Source organism: Salvelinus alpinus, chromosome 20, assembly GCF_045679555.1.
Source record: "Salvelinus alpinus chromosome 20, SLU_Salpinus.1, whole genome shotgun sequence".
In the NCBI taxonomy this organism is placed as follows: Eukaryota; Metazoa; Chordata; class Actinopteri; order Salmoniformes; family Salmonidae; genus Salvelinus; species Salvelinus alpinus.
This window is the reverse complement of record NC_092105.1, coordinates 32,772,024-32,794,229: the sequence shown is the minus strand read 5'-3', so window position 1 is coordinate 32,794,229 and position 22,206 is coordinate 32,772,024. Positions and strand designations below refer to the sequence as shown.

Here is a 22,206-nt window from a genome sequence, read left to right as displayed (position 1 = left end):
TAAAGCTGGTTGAGAGAATGCCAAGAGTGTGCAAAGCTGTCATCACAGCAAATGGTGGCTACTTTGAAGAATGTCAAAGATAAAATATATTTAGATTTGTTTAACACTTTTTTGGTTACTACATGATTCCATATGTGTTATTTCATAGTGTTGATGTCTTCACTATTATTCTACAATGTAGAAAATATTAAAAAATTAGGAAAAACCCTTGAATGAGTGGGTGTGTCCAAACTTTTGACTGGTACTGTAGCTTATATGGCTTACTTGCAAAAACAAATGTTGGTTCTACTGACAATTGAGATGTACAAACTATGGCATAAGGGGACGGCAAGCGGATAAGATCCATAATTTAGACTAAGACATTAATGAGCGAGCTAGGACGGACGTATTCAATATAACTATTTGTTCAGCACTTTGAAATGTACAGCGACATAATTACACTGTTCTTCCTGTACACCAAGTCAGAACCTTAGGACAAATAAAGCGGGCAAATAAGCAGACAATGAAAGCTCTTACAATATTCAATGATTACATTTCTCTAAAACAGGTTATAAGCTACATGTGCACCACCAAGTCAGAACATTAGCCGAAATTAAGAGGGGAAAATAGACCAAATTATTAGGGTGAGGCACTTGGCCTACTAACAGCTTGCTACACAACATACACTAAGTATTACTTTCTTAGCTACAGTATACATATCTCCCTGGCATATTACATTATTTATGCTTCAGCATACAAGACATTTTTGGACTCACCTTATTGTGCTGTGCTAACTTGAACAGGAAGGTGGTGCGGCGGTCCTTCGTGGGCAAGTTTTGTCATCAAACTTTGTTATCAAAGTCTGCCATTCTCTGGATATCTGGTGCAAGACAACTGAGAACTGAAAAAAAACAAGGTAGATTTCATGATGATGTCAGTGATCTCCAGGTCGTAGCTCTAGACAGAGGGCCAAGTTCCTGACTTACAATTCCGAGTTGGATGACCATTCAAAACATATTTTCCCAGTCGGAGCTCGTTCCCCCCCCGAGTTCCTAGTTGTCTTAAACTCACTGAAGTCAGATTTGCCAGTTCCGAGTTAACAGTTGTAACTTTAATTTGAGCTCTACCCTTAGATTTGGAGGTGACGTAGTGTCCGCATGAGTGACAGAACACTGAGCCAATCATGGCGCAACTAGAGAACATCACCAACCACTACGCTCTGTATTTTCTGCTGGCTGCCCCACCACCACAGAAAGCACTGACCAAGGCTGAAACACCTGCATTTTGGAGCTGCCTTACTTAGGAAAGCAAAAAAGAGAACATGTTTGTATGCAGCTTCTTTTTTTACATTCTTTGCAAACTGATGTGTGACACCTATTAATGCCAAAATAACATGCAAAACAGACAACACGAAAAAAAATGTGGGGCCACCTGCTCTGAATGACAAGCCGCAACATTGCGTTTCAGAGATACTGAAACCGGCGTTCCTGGCACCGACGATCATGCCACACTCAAAGTCGCTTAGGTCATTTGTTTAGCCAATTCTAGCATTCAATCTAACAGTAACTAAATGCCTTGATGCCTGTCGGCCTGCTTTATAGAGCAAGCCACAGCCACGTGATTCAATGTCTGTAGGAGCAAATTATTTCCGTAAACGGGGTGGTGTACCTAATAAACTGGCCACAGCGTGTGTGTGTATATATATATATATATAATAATATTTTTTTTTTTCAGTATTTTGCCATCCAAATGGTAGGCTATTTCTGTTTCAACAACCCGCCCCTAAAGTGGAACCTTTTCTGTAAGCAGGTACTGGTAGCAGGAGGAGACAACTTACCAACCAACCTGCTGAGTATTTGAGTTGAATGTTCCTATAGATGTCCAGAGGGGGGCAGCAGTACACTGTCATTGATGCCATAACAAGGATTGCAATAGATAGGCTGTACTAAACAGTGTCTCCCTTTGTCTTGTCTTCACTAATGATATAGCTATGATATTGGCTAGATGAAAGCAATATGATTTAGGATATCACTATATTCCCTACAAAGCTGAATGAAGAAAAAAAGAATTTGTTTTTAAAATATACTTGTAAGTAGCCTACAGTACATGTGGTGGAAGTGATTTAAGCAGGACTCATAATAATACAATGGTCATCTTGTTAAATGATGACATAATCCTTACCCTTTAAAAGCACCACACCTGTGAGCTGGCCATGAATGCTGTGGGCAGTGAGAAAATAGCCTTAATTATGTTTGTCGGAGTAGATTAGAATAGTCACAAATAGGCCTCTGACGGCCACTAATTTGCTTTCAAATAGAAATAGCACAACAAAAGAGCTACAATTTCCCCCTTATAAAACACCCAAGTGTTCTTCATCTGCATTCAACCGCACACTTCCTGATTAAGAACATAGAGGAATATTGAGCCAAGCGCTCCATGTACCTCTGGATGACATTTCTGCTGCTTCTAATATTGAACACACTAATAAGAGGTAATCACCATGAAGTCTCCCAAAACGCCTACCTCTCACTGCTTCTTGCCTGAAACTCTGCTTCTGTAACTGAATAGGTGATGCAGCCAGATATCTGGGTCTGATCTTTATCAGTAGCGCTTGTTCTCAAAAAGTAATAAAGGGGAAATTCATATGAAACGTGTAATCGAAGATTAAGTCAAATTCTTTGTGCACATCAGAAAAGTCATATGTAAAATGACTCTTCTTGATGTTGTGTAATTACATGGATTGCGGAATTATGTCAGTCCAAATAACCAACATCAAAATAACGTTTTTATGACCCATTTCATACTGGAGAGTAAGTCTGTTAAGATGTCCATGCTAATACGTTTTGGCCATTGTCAGTGACAAATCTTAAAAGGCCCAGTGCAGTCCAAAAACATGTTGCATTTATTTAGATAGATATCGCCACACTATGAGGTGTGACTAATACTGTGAAAATACCTTTTGTGTCACAAACCGGCTCAAAGCCCATAACAAAAAAGGGAGACAACGTAGAGAAATCTATTTTTGTTATTCCTCAACTAAAGTAAACAATATACAATTAACAATGGTGTATGTAGTCAGTAGTGCAAGTGAGTGGTTGCTTGCATAGATGTAATAATGAGGGGTGTTGAAAGGTGCCAAAGCAAAACGACCACAAACAGCCACAACCAAAATCCAACAAGTGCGTCTGCGTTGAGAGTCTCCTCAATGAATGGGGAAAAGGTCTATTTATTCCGGTACAAACCCAAGCGTGTCCCATTTCGCTGACGACCCTCCCGGCTCCGCCCACCGACATCCTATAAAAAGGAAAACAAGAGCAAAGAGAAAGAATACGGCAGACAGAGTGGGAGGGTCGTCACAAGTATAAGAAAGGATTGAAATGACCACGTGAAATTTCAGATTGTTTTGGTGTCATGTAGTTTTGACCTGCCTGGTAACATCACCAAGCCATACATTGGTAAGACCAAGAGTCCCAAACCTCTGCCAACAACAGCTAGTTTTCAGTTTCCCTCAGACCACTGACAGTCCTAGCAAAGATTATTGCTTGAGAAATTGCTCTTTGCTAAGTTGGGTTTATTTGACCATATTAATTGAAAACAAGCACATGTCCTTAAATTGTTCAAACCTTTAAGGCTTGAATCAGTGCAGTAGTCAGTCCCCAGATATACATGTAGGTAGTTTCCAAATGTTTTTAATACTTGGTTCCATGTTTAGTCACTGCATGAGTGGAGATAGATTTAGTCTGACTGACACTGGCCATGGATACACCCAAAATAAAGACCATAACATTATTTGCACAATTCCTCAACTCATCATTAAATTAACTAATACCCTCAAATATGGGGTTGGTGAGGGCTCACTGGTAAATTAAATCCTTTCCAGCAGTGGCTGCTTGTTACCACCTCTGCACCAGGGGTCTGTCAGTTGACAAGATTGTCCTCCCAATGGTGCCAGTGGGATAACGCCACATTACATCTTTTGTTTAAACATATGCCATACCCAACTCTGCTATCAAGCAATAGCATATGACTGATGCCTGCAACAAAAAAGTAAAACATGGACATTACAGGCTTAGTGAGTGTGCATAATTGTATGGCTTAAAAAAATATATAAAAACTGACCAAAATAAAAAAGTAGACCATAATCATGCACATAGTTTATTCATAATCAATACAAATATTTACTAGCCATGTCAACAACAAAAAAATTGCCTAACTACAAAAATGGTCTAAACATGTGAGACACGTATGGGATGCCAGGAATTCAGAGAATGACAGTTGAGTACTGACCTAACCTCACTGGACATGCAGTACACATGGCAAAAAGAGGACCACATTCAGAAACCCTGACCTCTAGTAGTCCAATTTGCAAACATGTCCTAATAGTCTAAGACAGAAACCCCTGTTCAGACTCCTGTTAATTCCACCAAAGACATTCATGTGTAATTAGCCAATTAACTAATAATTTAGCTGTAGTGGCACCACCCATTAATTCTATTGGTCTGCATCACTTTGAGGTCACTCTAGAGTGAGCTCAGCATCCATCAATCCTGAGCTGTGGTGGAGAAGCAACGTGAGGAAGATAAAAGGCAGAGATTACTCTTTTCCTTAGACATTGTAGTGGTTTCTAGTTTGCTGTTGGTGGTAAGTATCTTTCAGACAAAAGTTGCTTTTTTCATGTTGTAAGTCTCGTGGTTGTGGTTTGTCAGACGTTGTAGTCCGGAGCTTTGCACTGCAGCTGCCTCAGACTGATCTGTAGTATCATGAAGGCCGCTACAGTCACGTGGAAGAGGATCTGCCACACGTTCCTCAGTTCAAACAGGCAGATGTTGGACAGACAGATCAGGGCGAAGGCCAGGAATGACTTAATGTTCCTCCTCACAGAGAAGTAAGCAAACAGGTAAAACTGCAGAGAGAAAGGTCAACTGTGAGACTAGAGCTACTGCATTGTATTGAAAATGAAGATCACTTGCAGAAAACCAATCTTTTTGCTTTCAAACCATGTCCAATTTTGACCAAGAGAGCTACGATCAATGATTTTAAAAAATCAGGATGCCCCAATTTAGTGCACGTGTCAATCTGCTACGAGAAATCAAAAAAGCCATAGACTCCATTTAAAACAAATACATTTTTCGCACTTTTCAATGTACCCAAGGACACTTCGAGTACAATGTGAAAATTGTAGCTAGACTACACAACCAAAAGTATGTGGACACCTGCTATTAGAACATCTCAGCCACGAGCATTAGTGAGTTCGGGCACTGATGTTGGGCTGGCTCGCAGTCGGCATTCCAATTCATCCCAAAGGTGTTCGATGTGGTTGAGGTCAGGGCTCGTGCAGGTCAGTCGACAAACCATTTCTGTATGAACCTCGCTTTGTGCACGGGGTCACTGTCATGCTGAAACTGGAAAGGGTCTTCCCCAAAACTGTTGACAAATTTGGAAACACAGAATCATCTAGAATGTCCTTGCATGCTGTAGCGTTAAGATTTCCCATCACTGGAACTAAGTGGTCTAGCCCAAACCATGAGAAACAGCCCCAGACCATTATTCCTCCTCCAAACTTCAGTTGGCACTACGCATTGGGGAAGGTAGCGTTCTCCTGGCATCCGCCAAACCCAGATTCGTCCATCAGACTGCAAGATGGTGAAGCATGATTAATTTCTCCAGAGAAGGCGTTTCCAGGTTTCCTCCAGCCGTGACATTTGGCATTCAGGCCAAAGATTTCAATCTTGGTTTCATCAGACCAGAGAATCTTGTTTCTCATGGTCTGAGAGTCCTTTAGGTGCATTTCGGCAAACTCCAAGTGGGCTTTCATGTGCCCATTACTAAGGAATGGCTTCCATCTGGCCACTTTACCATAAAGGACTAATTGGTGGAGTGCTGCAAAGATGGGAGAACCTTCCAGAAGGACAACCATCTCCATGGAGGAACTCTGGAGCTCTGTCAGAGTTACCATTGGGTTCTTGGTCACCTCTGACCAAGGCCCTCCTTCCCTGATTGCTCAGTTTGGCCAGGCGGCCAACTGTAGGAAGAGTATTGAGGGTTCCAAACTTCTTCTATTTAAGAATGGTAGAAGCCACTGTTCTTGGGGACCTTCAATGCTGCAGAAATGTTTTGTTACCCTTCCCCAGATCTGTGCCTCAACATAATCCTGTCTCTGAGCTCTGCGGACAACTCCTTCAACCTCACGGCTTAGTTTTTGCTCTGACAACTGTGGGACTAATTATATATAAGGAGTGCCTTTCCAAATCATGTAGAATCAATTGAATTTACCAAAGGGTGGATTCCAATCAAGCTGTAGAAACATCAAGGATGATGAATGGAAACAGGATGCACCTGAGCTCAATTCTGTGTAAAGGTGTCTTTAAAAATAATTTTTTTAAACGTAATACATTTGCAAAATTCTGAAAACCTGTTTTCACGTTATCATTATGGGGTAGCATAGATTGATGCAGAATTTATTTTATTTAATACATTTTAGAATAAGGCTGTAACATAACAATGTGGAAAGAGGGAAGGGGTCTGAATATTTTCCAAATGCACTGTATACTGCATATGGTCTAACACCCCCCTCTGTACAGAGTTGTGACGTAAATCATGCTGTGATGTAAAGTGCAGGGTTGTTAGTCACTCAGCAGTGTCAGCCAGGCAGAGGCAAGCAGCTCTTACTCGCCATCACTTACCTGATACAAACAGGCTGCTGTGCCCAGGAAAAAGGCAATCATGTCATTAAAGTCTTCATCGTTGTGACTCTGCAGATGCACAGGACGGGTAAGGAGGTAGAGAAGGGAGAAGTATAGATTGAGGTAAATTAATGTATAGCCACTGAATGTTTAGCAGCAGGTAGGCTTTCACAAAGACTTGGTGAAACCGGAAACAACCAGCTAACAAAAGCACTGGACAAAAATAGCTCCTGAAATGCTTAAGCTCATCTCCAACTAAGAGGTGTTTAAATGATTCCTATGAAGGCTTGGTTTTACATATTATAGTTACAGGTGTTCACTTTTGTCATACCCATAGAATTAAATAAAATGCAATGTATCTCTACGTTCTTACTGTACCTGCATAAAGCCCTCTATGGCATGAAACCCTTGGAGTAGATTGAGGCCTCCACAGAAGATGCTTAGCACACAGGAGATGATGCCAGGTAGAGACACCGGCTCAAGCTGCTGGCTGGGAGCTGGGAGGAGAGGAAGGGAACTGTAAAGAATCAGCAGTAATGACCTGCTGGCCAATGAGCCATAGACGCATTAAGAAGCTCTGATTGATAAACAGCCACATCCTGTCCTGAAGGACATCACAACACACTCCCTGACAGACACTTCACTGACTTAGGGTTTGGTGTGAAGTAGTCGTGACTACATTAATATCAATATTAAAAATGGCTACATATAGCAGGATTAGTTTATGGGTTCTGAGAATAGGTGAAAAAGAAACGGTAAAGCACTACACCAGGGCTATTCAACTATATTTTTTATGGGAGTCACATTCAAAAAGTGAATTGCTGGAGGGGACAGACACCAACAAAAACCAAGAAAGAGACAACAGCAAAACTAGAAACTACAACGTCTAAGGAAAAGAGGCATCTCTGCCCCTGCTATATTCCTCATGTTGCTTCTCCACCACAGCTCAGGATTATGGGACGCTGAGCTCACTCTAGAATGGCCTCAAAGTGATGCGGACAAACAGAATTAATGGGCGGTGACACTAAAGCTAAATTATTAGTTAATAACTATCTCATACGAATGCGTTTAGGGTAATCAGGAGTCTGAACAGGGGTTTCTTAGCTTATTAGGACATGTTATCCAATGGGACTACTGGATGCCAGGGTTGCTGAATGTGATCCTCTTCAGAAGAACTATCAAAAACACATGCCATACAAGGCACTTATAAATGTTGATTACAGTAATCAGGTAGTTTTAAAATCCTCTGAAACCTAAATGTTTCCTCTTTACTCCCCTAACACAGAGATAGTGAAAACATGGACCAGCAAGCTATTTATTTGATTCTCTGTTTTAAGAAACATATTTGAATCTGACCTTGCCATCATCGCAATAAAAGTTATAAATAACAAATAGATGGCAATCAAGTAGCCCAATTCCAAATTTCAGTCTGAAGGAAGTATGCTTTTAATTAATTTGCCCCAGTCATTAGGTTGTAGCATTACATTTTAACATGTTGCATCAGAGAGGCGCGTACAGTATGTGTTCCTGGAACATACTTCCTTCAGACTGAAATTTGGAGTCTTAGTTTTCATGCTTGGGGTCATAATATCTTAGTCCAACCATTGAAAGAGCCAAATTCTTAGCAAATTACTTTAAAAAAAAAATATGAAAACATGCCAAATTAGCGCTAGAAACAGCCAGAAACCACACTAATAGGCATTGTAGCACTTGCCATTTTGACAATAGGTCAGAATTGTTTTTAATTCATGTTCACTATGGAATAAATGTATATTTTTAAATTTATTCAAAGTATTCATTGTGATGCAATGCTATTTCTTTTCTGCATCAACTCAGCATTCATTTAATCCATAAACTGCACTTTCTTTCATCTCCAAACATTACCAGTTGTATTGCCTAATTGGTGGGAATGGCTAAATCAGCACAGGTGCCTGCAATGTGTAATCGGGGCTTGTTTTTTTCTGGTTTCCTGATTGTGTGGAAAAACCATTTGTTTTAGCCATCAGCGTTTAATTTATAAAAGTACTTCATTTATTTTAAAAACTGCGGACTTACAGCCATTTATTTTTCAGTTCCTCTTTCAAGCCTTTAAGATGACAAGGTATCAATCAGCCAGCCTGTCACAAGGGGCAAGACTAAATTGATAAAAGGGTGAGATCTAGCCCTCGGGCCTTCAGTTGAATAGCCCTGCACTACACCATCATGTGCAATCTTAGAATTCTCCCAACATCTGAAAAGAAACCACTGATTCAATCCAAAAATGTGGAATCTTAACTACAGCGTTAAAACAATGTGATTATGAATCCTTCTACTCTTCCCATATCCACAGTGAGCGATAGGAACGTGAATAGGAAAGCAGTGGTTCTTGAGGGAGACAGAGGAGCTGTGGTGACCCAGGGCAGAATCACTTAGCTGAGGTTACAGATGTGAAGGTGTCAGAAGTTACTGATCCAGAGTATCAGGAGAGGCAGGCGGGGGGGGGGGGGGGGGGCTCTATGGAGGCCTGTCTCAGTCAGGGATCACTAATGGAGTGGCCGGGCCAGACACACACAAACAGCTGCAGGGTAAGGTGTCATTCAGAGAGCTGCCCCATAAGGCTTTCATATGATTAACTTTGGCTCTGTTCCCAACCAAGCTGTCCATGAGGTATGGAATGGATGGAAGCCATTTTAAACATGTGCTAACGTGACAATGGGAGATACCTTCAGTAAAGGCTTGGATAAATGGGATAAGGGAAGATTAGAATGAGGTAGATGGAATGCAGATGAAATCCATTTGTCATTCAGTACACAGTTAAGTGATTATGTTAAAGCTTATGTGAAGAATCATATTTTACAGTGCCTAAAAGCATCAAAGGCAGCTAGGTGCTTTGATTGAAAAAGGCCTCAGCCAACAAGTCACTAGCCTACAGTATGTCAGGCTACCTATTCTATTGGTCAGCTTGTGGAGAAAGAAATAGCCTATCCAAACAGACTCTGGGACCATTGTGAAAGATAAATCCCAAATTCACACAAGTAGGCCTAGGTCACATTAAAATAAAAAATATTTTTAAAAACAATGAGTGATGCAACAGATCAGAACGTTTAGCTTAAAAGATGTTGATAAACTAGTATTTATTCACATAAGCGCAGCAATGCACACAAGGCAGTAGGCTATGCAGTAATGTTTGTTCCACAATTAGAGGGAAAACAGTTGTCAAAATGGCACTGCACATGTGAGCAGTTTCATGTGACAGATAGAAATATACATTAGAAAATTTAGAGAGATCTAATAGGCTACTTTGACATGCCTCATAATATGCATTTAAACATTCAGGTTTCAAACAATGAAGTATGTCTAAATACATACTGCCTCCAGCTCATTACAAAGTGGTGTGACACTGATTAAGCCTGCCTTCAGTTGCTGCGGTCAAAATAACTGAACTCGGAAAGAGCTGACTTCCGAGCATGCAAGACAACTGGGGGAAAAAAAAAAAAAAGTGACTTGTAAAAATCTATTTCAACTGTCATCCAACTCAGGAACTCTGGCTTCTTTCTAGAGCTTACTTTCCAACCTGAAGATCACTGACGTCATGATTTGACCTAGTATTTTTAGTTGCCAGTTGTCTTGAAAGCCCCACAAGATGCTGCAGCAGAATGCTCTGTATCTGTATGCTGTACGCGTGTGATAAGATGCTTAACGAATATACTGTACGTGCCAATTTAATTCAGCTAAATTATGCAAATTAACCTATAGACCGATAAGCACGACCAGTCAAATGTATTTACGTCGACTGGTATGTCAATCATTGAATAGGCTACAAAGCATGTCGCAATGGGAATTGTTTTATCCCGGACAATTAGCCAGCACCAATATTATTCGTCAGCTTAAAAAAAGAAATTACATCCAGCCTAAAGCCAGCTATTACCGGCTAACGGCAACCCCGGTGCGTATATGTGTGGAACTTACTTATGCTCTTGTGGAAGACCTTGCGGTGCGGGAAGCCGAACCGTAGGTCCTCAGGGGACAGCTGGTATGTCGGTATCTTCTCGAGCTCTGACTGCATGTCAGCCAGGTTGATCTTAGAGGTCAGAGAGCGGGGGCTATTGTAGCGCTGCATCGTATCTTGGAGGAAGTCGTCTGGAAGTGCCAGTAAAAAAAGGGTATTAAAAAAACAACCTACGCTGGAAAGGAATGTCATAGCAGCAGTTATACAACTACTATTATCATACTAATCATGTAGGTACAACAGGGTTTCAATTTGAAAGTGTTGCTTCAAAAACAAACCCTGTTTGATTTGACAGTAAGGCAAAATATGCATTTGTAGGGAAAACATACCCGGGTCACAGATCATGTTGTCATGCCATACCGACCATATGAGTTGGTTACAGGACCAACAAACATGGGACCAGGCTAGGGAAAACAGAGGAGAGACTCACCAAACTCGTTGAAGGAGTAAGGCCTCACAGTGTTGCGGACGAGAAAGCCGTCGCACCTGTCGAGAATCTCCCTCTGCAGCTCTTCCAGGAAACCGAAGGCCAGGTCGTTGGGGCAGTTCTCCGTACACACCGCCAGATATCCTATTCCCAGAGAACTGGTGAAACTAACACACAACCATCATCTACTGCAATTGCAGTGCTGAACAGTGGGAAGTACAGTATCTAAGTACACCAACCAAATAAAAAAAAACTAAGAAATGTCCCCTGCATGTGATGACCTTCAAGACCAAATTCAATTAATGTCTGTAACAAACACTGGCATCATACCATCTGTTTGGAGAATGATCTCTAAGATATAGCCTAATACAAAAAAATCTTCACCACAGACGTGTTTCCAACAAATTCATCAATAAAACTACAGAAAATCTATTCAACATTTTAACATCAGGTGGCTTGAAGGCTTGTTAGTTGTGTGACTGCATTGTAGAGCGATGCCAGTATGTTAACCACTGTAAATAACTTCACAGAAAGAAACACCACACTCACCCAATAGGCATTAAAAAGAGAGGGGGAAGTGGGAACAGCGAGCTCCCTCTTCTCCCCCCTCTCTGCTTATGATGAATAACAGTAATTTGGAGAGTGCCAGGCAGGGGCTGACTAAAGGCCCCACCCACCCGGAGCAGAACCCCTTAAAGGTCCAATACATCCGAGTTAGGCATTGCCCAAAAGGATCTTTAAATCTTTCCATTAAATTAACCAGTGATTTAAATGCCGTCTGGCACATCCTCAGTTACTTTCCTTCAGTGTCAAGGCCAATGTTGAGCCTTGATTAAAAAGGACCTTGAGATATCAAATGAGGCTTCAGACTGTAGAGTGGATGGCCAACCAACCCTGCTGCTGGAGAGAGGGATGTGCATGTGTGTATACACTCCTTTTTATTCAAGCCAATATCTGCTGTCTTAATGGGACCAATTAGCTAATAACCCATTTCCATGTAAACAGACAATCGCTAAGCATTTTATAAAATGAGGACAGAGTGATAACACCACCATTCAAAGCAAAATTATACTATCAAATATTATTGGTCACATACACATTTTGTAGAGGTTTTTGCAAGTGCAGAGAAATGCTTATGTTTTATAACTCCAACAGTGCAGTAATACCCAACACACACAAATCTCAAAAATGTCAATGAAGGAATTAAGAAATATCCTAATTAGCAATATCAGTCCAGAATATAAATATATGACGTGTGGATAGACATTATGGACAGTAAATGAATAGAAAAGGTGTTTACAGCAGTAGTTATATAGGATAAGCCTAGACCACAATACAGAATATACATATGGTGGGTAAAAGAGTATGTAAACATTAGTGACCAGTGTTCAATGACTCTGTACACAGAGCAGCAGTCTAAGGTGCAGGGTAGAGTACTGGGAGGTAGCCTGCTAGTAACAGTGACTAAGTTCAGGGCAGGGTACTGGGCAGAGGCCAGCTAGTGGTGACTATTTAACAGTCTGATGGCCTGGATATCTAAACGTTTTTTCAGTCTCTCGGTCCCAGCTGTACTCTCTGCGTCTTCTAGATGGTAGCGGGGTGAACATGTCGTGGCTCGGGTGCCGGAGGTCCTTGATGATCTTCTTGACCTTCCTGTGACACCAGGTGCTGTAGATGTCCTGGAGGGCAGGCAGTGTGCCCCCGGTGATGCGTTGGGCTTACAGCACCACCCTCAGTTGTGGATGGTGCAATTGCCATATAAGGATGTGATACAGCCCAACAGGATACTTGCGATGGTGCATCTGTAGAAATTTGTGAAGGTTTTAAGGGACAAGCCAAATTTCTTCAGCCTCCTGAGGTTGAAGAAGCACTGTTGCGCTTTCAACACATTGTGAATGGATCACTTCAGTTTGTCAGTGATGTGCACGTTGAGGAACTTGAAGCGTTTCAACCTCGCCACTGTGGCCCCGTCGATGTGGATGGGGGCGTGCTCTCTCGGCTGTCTCCTGAAGTCCACGATAAGCTCCTTCATTTTGTTGACGGAGGGAGAGGGTGTTTTCTGGCACCACTCTGCCAGGGCCCTCACCTCCACCCTGTCTCGTCATTGTTGGTATTAAGACCTACCAATGTTGTGTCGTCTTCAAACCTAATTGAGTTAGAGACATGCGTGGACACAATCATGGGTAAACGGAGTACAGGAGGGGGCTGAGAACGCACCCTTGTGGGACCGCCGTGTTGAGAATCAACGTAGTGGAGGTGTTGCCTATCTTCACCACCTGGGGTTGGCCCATTAGGAATCCAGGACTCCGTTGCACAGGGATGGGTTCAGACCCAGGGCCTGAGCTTAGTGATGAGCTTGGAGGGCACTATGGTGTTGAAGGCTGAGCTGTAGTCAAAGAACAGCATTATTATAATTATACATAGATATTCCTTATGTCCAGATGGGATAGGGCAGTGTGACGGCGATTGCATTATCTGTGTATCTTTTGGGGCGGTACGCAAATTGTAGTGGGCCTAGAGTGTCGGTAAGTTGGAAGTTCCTTAACTCTCAAAGCACTTCATGGTGACAGAAGTGAGAACTACAGGGTGATGGTAACTGAACAAAATGACTTTTGCGGTCTTGGGCACAGGAACAATGGTGGACAGCTTGAAGCAAGTGGGGACAACAGACTGGGATAGATGTTGAATACATCCGTAAAAACTCTAGCCAACTGGTCTGCACATGTTCGGAGGACACGGCGTCCGATGCAGTCTGGGCGGGTATAGAGAATTGCTAGCAACTTTGGGTGGTGAAAATATAGTTAATATAAAATCTTGGATAATACCACTATGATTCACAGTTACCCCAAACTTACTGGATATGGAACTTTCCTGTCTTCAGAGAGCAGCGGCTTGGGAAAGTGGAGAGTTTCTCAGACAGAGTTTTGATCTGCTTCTTGGTTTCCTGTAGGCCTTCGTCCTGCTCATAGTCTGTGGTGGCAGACAGGGGTAGACCATCCGTACTCCTCATCACCAAGGCAAACAGGACCATGGACATCTTACTGCTCTACACGCACTCCGGACTGACACCTTCAAAACAGAGCATGTTCATAGATTCAAGGGCATGATGATTGTTAAGTCATGAGCTTTCTGATACAATTTAACTAAATCTGATAAATGTTAACTAAAATTGCCAGATTAGCCTGGCAGCATATCAATATTACCATCTAATCTAGACTGCCACGGTTCAGTACCTTGGATAGCACCTTGAGGAACTGCTAGTACTAACGACAACTGTGTGCCCACGTCACCGTCTAGACGCTCGCTAGCAAACTAGTTAACAGGGTACATGTGTCTTGAGTGAGCCTGAAACATTTGTCAGTTTGCCATGATATGGTCCACGCATAAGCGATTGTCTAGGCATTGCTAGCTCAGCAACACTGGACAAGTAACGTAAATTCACCCCATTCCGTACAAATGTGTGCAACCGCAACATTCAAACGAGGCTACAAAGAAAACTAATGGGATTGTAGCGACTGTGTTGACTTCAAAATCGGGGGTGTGAACTAGGTTTCTATTCAAGCGTTGATCGACATGGTAATGGATCTATAGTATTGGAGAAAAGTTGAAAAAAAACAGACCCTCCGTTACATCGTGACGTGTCATGTCGTAACGTACAGCACGCATAAAGCAACTATTTCTGTCTTACAATCTCTCTCCACCAGGTGTAGCACTTCTCTCATCGTTTAAAAACAAGAAATGGACAGTGACAGGGGTAAGGGGGGATACCTAGTCATTTTTTTTATCATCATTCTCAAAGGCGCTGTTTAGATCACTTTAGCACCGCCCTAAAAACGCCATTCAAATAGGTATGTAATGACACATTATATAAACTCTTTATAGTGTTTTATTTACATTTTAGAGGCGATAAGGTGATAAGTTGGACAGATCGAGTGAAAAAAGCAATTTTTCCAAAAGACATCTGTCCTTCTCACTATCACGCATTAGTTTCGCTTCCCCACCCGCCATTTTTAAAAAGACCCGACGGGGCTCATTGCCTGCTTGAATTATGCAGAAACGGGCAGCGTTTAGGTCATGTAATTGATCATGTTGGAAAGGGGAGAAATTATGCTTTACAATGGTATTGCCATTACAGTTGATCTGGAAGCATTACGTTTTGGGGGCCCTAAAATAAGGGAAATTGTACGGACCAAGGCGATGTACGACTTTGCGTGAGTTTACGTTAGCTAGTTACCTTCTGCAGCAGGATAATGCTGGGTAAACCTTTGAGGATTGCGCAATTAAAGATAGTGATAGTTGCTAGTTAGCGGTTTAGCTTAACTTACATCGCAAGCTCAATAGTCGGAGTTTTTAAAAGCATTGCAAAAGTATTGCAAAATCTAGCTATATCTATGTCGCATAATTTCACAAACAAAGGCGCCACCTTGCTAAAGTTACCTGGCTAGTTAGTTAACGTTAGTTCCTCAAACAAGCAATTTGCGCTCTCCTACCTGCTGTCAATTAGCTAACTAAAGTTACCAGCTAGTTAATGCACATGGCTACTGCTGTAGGACGCTAGCTAGGAAAAGCAAAACTAACATTGTCAAGCATGGCCTTCAAAACACATGGACAGGAATTGTTATTTTTGCAAACTAACCTGAAAAGACACGTGTCAATGCACCGCTGCGAAGTTGATGCTACGGTAACATCACAGGGCACGTTTCATTTTTATAGCTACATCCATTCTTCTTCTATGGTATTGTAACGACCCTGTGTTTATAAGCGCGGAAATCGACTCTGCCGCACGAGAATGCTTTTGCAGCACAGTCGATAGCGCGCCGGACCTCGGGGTCGAAGGTTCGAGACCTGCTCCCTGCCTGTTTCATTACATTGGTGTCAGAAGTGATCGGACCTTTCATCCGAGACAGTGCGTGTGCTTGGCCGGTGAGCGCGTTCCTGTAAGACGTAGAGTCGCAAACTAGCGCGAGGTCGCACGCGCTCTTTGAAAGGAGGACGTAGTGTAACGACCCTGGGTTTATAAGCGCGGAAATCGACTCTGCCGCACGAGCATGCTTTTGCGGCACAGTCGATAGCGCGCTGGACTTCGGGCTAGAAGGTAGGTCGAGGGTTCGAGACCTGCTCTCTGCTGTTTCATTACAGTATATTGGTGATCACACAATTTAATGTGCATCCCGCCACCTACTATGCGGGATACAAACCGAACAAAATAAATCTTTTTTTTTTTTTTTTACTGATCTGATGCTTACACAGGCTCAAGGGGAACATGGGAGGGCGGGTCTTACCCCTTACAAGTCTTCAGATGTAAAATCCTTAAGTCCCAAAAACTTTTCTGCCACAGCTACAATAATGTCCAGTTTCTTAGACTTCTTTGAGACTTGTGCTGTACAATTTATAACTGTGGCAATGAACGCAAAAAAATCCACCTTTTTAACACACAGTATCTTTTGTCTGGAAGCAAACATTTACTAAAGGATGTGGTGTATCCACTACCATATCTTCACCAGCGTCACATGTTTTCTCAATTATTTTAATCGCCTCCACATAGGAGATTCGATTGACCGCTCTAACTTTTGCAACCTCAATCTCCTTCACCCTTACAGTGCACTCCATGAACTCAAGATCCCCACCACAATTGCAACACCGTCGTCCTTCTACACACCGTTCTTCAGTATACTCTGTTCGTCTGCACACCCTTTAAACATGGCCAAATCCTTTACAATTCTTACAATGCAGGGGTTTGGGGACGAAGCCTCTTATGGCGTATCTTATAAAACCAAGCAACACTTGCGTAGGTATTTGCTCTTCATCAAAAACCAACAGGACCAACAGACTTTCGTCTTGTTCGCCATTCACCCAGTGGGTCAGACGCCGGGCACCAACAACACCAGGAATTCTCTTCGGGTATTCAACCTGAATATCCGTTATCACCCCTGAGATTACTCCTGTGACAGGTGCTCTACCCCGAAGTTCAAAACACAAAACTTTAGTTGTCCGGATTATTTTGAGACCCACTGCAATCTTCCTCTGTTCTTCAGAAATACAATGAATCAAAATAAGACCACGCCTGGTCACTCTGACAAACTCCATTTTTCCAAACGTATACTTCACCATTTGACACCTCAAACGGGTTTCCCCACATATGCATCCTTACTCAACAAACGCATCCCAACAAGCAATTCATTATCATTCACACACGTATCCTCCACTCCAATTTTAGACAATTTCCTTTATGTTCCAGTTTTTGATACTACTCTTGTCCATTCAGAACATTCGTCTTCACCAAATTTGCATCCACTTCTGCCATCTTCCCGCCAAGCATGGTCCGTTCCAGTTACATCCATTGGAAAGCTAACTAGCTACTGTACACACAGGATAGAAACTCTGTCTGTTTACCAGACAGAGTTTAGATAGACATCACAAAATTGTATCTGTCACATTATGGCATCTGTGAGAGCATGGCAGCACCATCTTGATTTTGAAGTAGACCATTTCTTCTTCTATGAGTTGGCAAACAAACTGAAAGTGTGCACTCTGTCACATAGAGCAGTGGTTCCCAACCTTTTTCAGCTACTGTACCACCAACTGAATTATGCTCTGCCCGAAGTAACCCTGAAGCAGTGGAGGCTGCTGAAGGGAGGACGGCTCATAATAATGTCTGGAACCTAGCTAATGGAATGGCATCAAACATATGGAAACCATGCGTTTGATGTACAGTATTTGATACAATTCCACTCATTCTGCTCCAGCCATTACCATGAGCCCGTCGTCCACAATTAAGGTGCCACCAACCTCCTGTGCCCTGAAGTACCCCCTCATGTGTATTTCACCAGTAAGCCTATGGTCTCATGAGTCCTATCAAGTACGCCCTGTGGATAGGCCAAGTACCCCCAGGGGTCCTTATATCCCTGGTTGTGAACCACTGAACTAGAGTGTGTTGTTTGAACAGGTATAAAGGTTGGTGTTTTACTGTCACCTGCAGTTCTGGAATGTTTCCTCACGAGTATAATTCATTGGCTGAGCCCTCCTGGTGACCTGGATGGAATTATGTGATCCTTCCTTAACCCATAGGAAGTCCCACCCAGTTGACTACTTCAAAAATGTGAATGTACTCAATGGCACAAGAAGGGGGTATCTGCATCCCAATATTCTGTTATTCAGGATGAGTAAGTCAGTTTTACACAAATAATTGGACATGTTCAGTTATGAAACTGACAATTGTTTACTTACGCAATACGGCCCTAGCGGGTGTAGTATATGGACAATATACCACGGCTAAGGGCTGTTCTTAAGCACGATGCAACGAGGAGTGCATACAGCTCTTAGCTGTGGTATATTGGCCATATACCACAAACCCCCAAGGTGCCATTATAAACTTGTTAACCAACGTAATTCGAGCAGTAAAAATAAATGTCCTGTCATACCCATGGTATAAGGTCTGATATCGAACCACCCAGCTAATAATTTTGATTAAAAGTATTGATGATGCGTGTGTTTACTGTGACTGTATTGGCTACTAGGTAGCTACTTCCCACACCGTTGCCAGACAGTAGTGCTTGTCAAGCGGGAGCAAAGGGTACTGTGTCCTGGTGTTATTGCTGTGTTGTTTCCGTTCATGCCCTCCCCATTGAGTAGTAGACTGTACTTACAGTACATTCGGAAAGGCTCTTCTCCCCCAATTGCTCAGTTTGGCAGGGCGGCCAGCTCTAGGAGGAGTCTTGATGGTTACAAACTTCTTCCATTTAAGAATGATGAAGGCCTTCAATGCTGCAGACATTTTTTGGACAATTCCTTCGACCTCAATGCTTGGTTTTTGCTCTGACATGCACTGTCAACTGTGGGACCTTATATAGACAGGTGTGTGCCTTTCCAAATCATGTCCAATCAATTGAATTTACCACAGGTGGACTCCAATCAAGTTGTAGAAACATCTCAAGGATGATCAATGGAAACAGGATGCACCTGAGCTCAATTTCCAGTCTCATAGCAAAGGGTCTGAACACTTATGTAAATAAGTTATTTCTGTGTTTTATTATTTATAAATTTGCTAAACTTTCTAAAAAGCTGTTTTCGCTTTGTTATGGGTGTAGATTGCTGAGAATGATTTTTTATTTTTTTTATTTTACAATAAGACTGTAACGTAACAAAATGTGGAAAAAGTCAAGGGGTCTGAATACTTTCCAAAGGCACTGCGGATGCTTTTTATTGTCCAATGAGGGGCTTTGAAGCCACCAGTCTGCCATATTGGCACTCCTCAGAAAAGCAGTCCTCCATAGTATTTCATTTAAATGTTAAGAACAAAATTACATGTTTTTAAGTATTTTGTTGTTGTTGTAGTGGGGACAGTATTTTTATGTTTAGCTCACATAATATCATTTAAACATATGCATTAAGGTGTCTGTAATATAATAAACGTGGCAAAAACAAATGTAGACATTAGTAAATGCAAATCTATTGCTTCCAAAATAATTTCTACAAATGTGGGGGAGTGCCAAGATGGAGGTGTGGTGGCTTCAGCACCCCCTGTTAGTCATCTAGTGTATATATTAATTATTGGTTTGTACACATCATTGGACTGTACCCATAGAATTAGGAATTAGAATAGACAGGGGCCTTCTTATGATGGGTTTTAAAGGTCAGCCATTTTGGCAAGGGAGTTGGTCAACCATGGCTTGCCAGTGCTGTGATGTGTAAAATAATGAATTTGAAAGTTATCTACACTGTATGTTTGTCAGCTAGCTAGGTCAATTTTTTATTTGTTCCTTTTTTTCTCCCCAATTGAAAGTTACAGTCTTGTCCCATCGCTGCAACTCCCCTATGGACTCGGGAGAGAGCCATGCGTCCTCCGAAATACAACCCTGCCAAGCCACACTGCTTCTAGACACACTGCTCGCTTAACCCGGAAGCAAGCCACACCAATGTTTCTGAGGAAACACAGTCAGCTTGAAGGCGCCTGAAGTCAGCTTGAAGGCGCCTGGACCGCTAGAGCACATTGGGACAAGGAAATCCTGGCCGGCCAAACCCTCCCTTAAACCAGACGACGCTGGGAAAATTGTGCGCCGCCTCATTGGTCTCCCGGTCACGGCCGGCTGTGACACAGCCTGGGATCAAACCCAGGTCTGTAGTGATGCCTCAAGCACTGCGATGTAGTGCCTTAGACAGCTGCGCCACTCGTGAGGCCCCAAGCCAGACGGTTTAATAGGAATGATTCCATAAAAATGTTCAAAATAACTGCCAACATGCCAACATTCCATTCAAACAATGCAGCCAATAACAACATTAGCCAGATAAGAACTATAATAATATATATATACATTACCAGTCAAAAGTTTGGAAACACCTACTCATTCAAGGGTTTTTCTTTATTTTGACTATTTTCTACATTGTAGAATAAAAGTGAAGACATCAAAACTATGAAATAACACATATGGAATCATGTAATAACCAAAAAAGTGTTAAACAAATCAAAATATATATACTTTTTTTTGTGTGGGACTATCGCTTGTTTTTCAACAGGACAATGACCCAAAACACACCTCCTGGCTGTGTAAGGGCTATTTCACCAAGAAGGAGAGTGATGGAGTGCTGCTTCAGATGACCTGGCCTCCACAATCACTGACCTCAACCCAATTGAGAGGGTTCGGGATGAGTATGACCGCAGAATGAAGGAAAAGCAACAAACAAGTGCTCAGCATATGTGGGAACTCCTTCAAGACTGTTGGAAAAGCATTCCTCATTAAGCTGGTTGAGAGAATGCTAAGCGTGTGCAAAGCTGTCATCAAGGCAACGAGTGGCTACTTTGAAGAATCTAAAACATAAAATATATTTTTATTTGTTTAACACTTTTTTTGGTTACTACATGATTCCATGTGTTATTTCATAGTTTTGATCTCTTCACTATTATTCTACAATGCAGAAAATAGTCTAAATAAAGAAAAACCCTTGAATGAGTACTGTAGGTGTGTCCAAACTTTTGACTGGTACTGTACATGTTTATTTCTGTCTAGAATATAACTTATATTCGGAATGAGGACAGGTGCAGGCAATACTGTAACCCAGAAAGTTATGTATTGCAGCAGGGTTGTACAACTCTGGCCCATGGGGAGCCACTGTGTCTTCATGTCAATTTACTCCTGTTACAAAGACTCACTTAATTGTCATAATTTGAATCGTTTTAAAGTTTCCTCATTCTGCCTGCAAATCCTTGAGCTAAATGGTTCTGTTTGCCATATATATTTTGGGCAACAAACATAAATGAAAAGGTATCGTGCTAGTGACTCAAGCAAATTGACAATAGAAATAGGCAGGTGAATATCACTCCTTAGAGAAAGCACTTGAGGGTACTCATAAAACGAATGAACCCACTTGATGGAAATCCACAGTGCCCTTTCCCTTTCAGTGTGTGTGTGTGTGTGTGTGTCTGGAACGGTAGGATCTCCATTAGCCGTAGGTAATGTTATGACTGTGACACTTCTAATAATATTTTGAAGATAAACACACAACGCTGAGGACGAGAGGTCAAAAGTACTGAAAGTCAATAGAGTACTAACGGTCCATATGGAATTATCAATGGAAATAGTTGGTTTTCAGTTCAACATCTGTTAGGAATGTCAGTCCTGAACTTATGGTGTTGCATGTTCTCATTGGTCCAACCTGAAATAGGATACAGTTTTATTGCAAGGAATTCTAATTGGTCAACCACAGGCTAGGGCTGGGTTATAAACTACATCCTGTCCCTTTGTTCTGTGGAGAAAAGCACTGAGAGAGCATCACTGAGGACAGGGGAGAATGATCATCTGCCTCCCCGTATGATTTTTCTCCCCCTGATTTGCTTTGTGGTCTGTTTATTAAATAATAACATCAACTGCTTACACACTGATCGGAGCTAAGGTTCATGGAGAAGAGGAAAACACCACCTCATCATCACTGCTATTCCTATTTGCATTCACGGAATTGTCATATGAGTATCACCATGGAGAACTAACTAGCTACAGTTTTTGTGCTCTAATTATTAAAAGTCCAGCTAGTACTCAGGTGAAGCAGAACTGCTTTAAGATTCAGCACACGCAGCATTACGGATGAACTAACTGTGCCCAGCTGTGGATGTGTCCCAAATGGCATCCTATTCTTTA

The 22,206-nt window shown here is 42.0% G+C and overlaps 1 protein-coding gene across 4 annotated transcripts; it reads right to left on the bottom strand.

Annotated features, from left to right (window-relative positions):
- Positions 1-3,120: 3,120 nt before the first annotated feature.
- Positions 3,121-18,895, bottom strand: LOC139546678 (vesicle-trafficking protein SEC22a-like). Of its 4 annotated transcripts, none has more exons than XM_071355331.1 (7): positions 15,714-15,945; positions 13,933-14,146; positions 11,081-11,244; positions 10,611-10,781; positions 7,041-7,159; positions 6,663-6,731; positions 3,121-3,273 (listed from the first exon to the last, which is right to left on the bottom strand). In XM_071355331.1, the coding sequence occupies exons 2-7, from the start codon at positions 14,112-14,114 to the stop codon at positions 3,202-3,204; spliced, it is 777 nt and encodes a 258-aa protein (XP_071211432.1). In that variant the 5' UTR covers positions 14,115-14,146; positions 15,714-15,945; the 3' UTR covers positions 3,121-3,201. The 4 variants fall into 4 exon arrangements, with proteins under 4 accessions (XP_071211432.1, XP_071211431.1, XP_071211430.1 ...); XM_071355330.1 differs by lacking the exons at positions 3,121-3,273; positions 15,714-15,945 and adding exons at positions 4,121-4,882; positions 18,724-18,895; XM_071355329.1 differs by lacking the exon at positions 3,121-3,273 and adding an exon at positions 4,121-4,882.
- Between the last annotated feature and the right edge of the window lie 3,311 nt (positions 18,896-22,206).

Excerpts from the sequence above, each read along its gene's own strand:
- LOC139546678 (XM_071355330.1), bottom strand. The coding sequence starts at position 14,114 with ATGTCCATGGTCCTGTTTGCCTTGGTGATGAGGAGTACGGATGGTCTA. Across the intron at positions 10,782-11,080 it reads TTACTCCTTCAACGAGTTTG|ACGACTTCCTCCAAGATACG; the intron begins GTGAGTCTCTCC and ends TGGCACTTCCAG. Across the intron at positions 7,160-10,610 it reads GGTCTTCCACAAGAGCATAA|CTCCCAGCCAGCAGCTTGAG; the intron begins GTAAGTTCCACA and ends CTCTCCTCCCAG.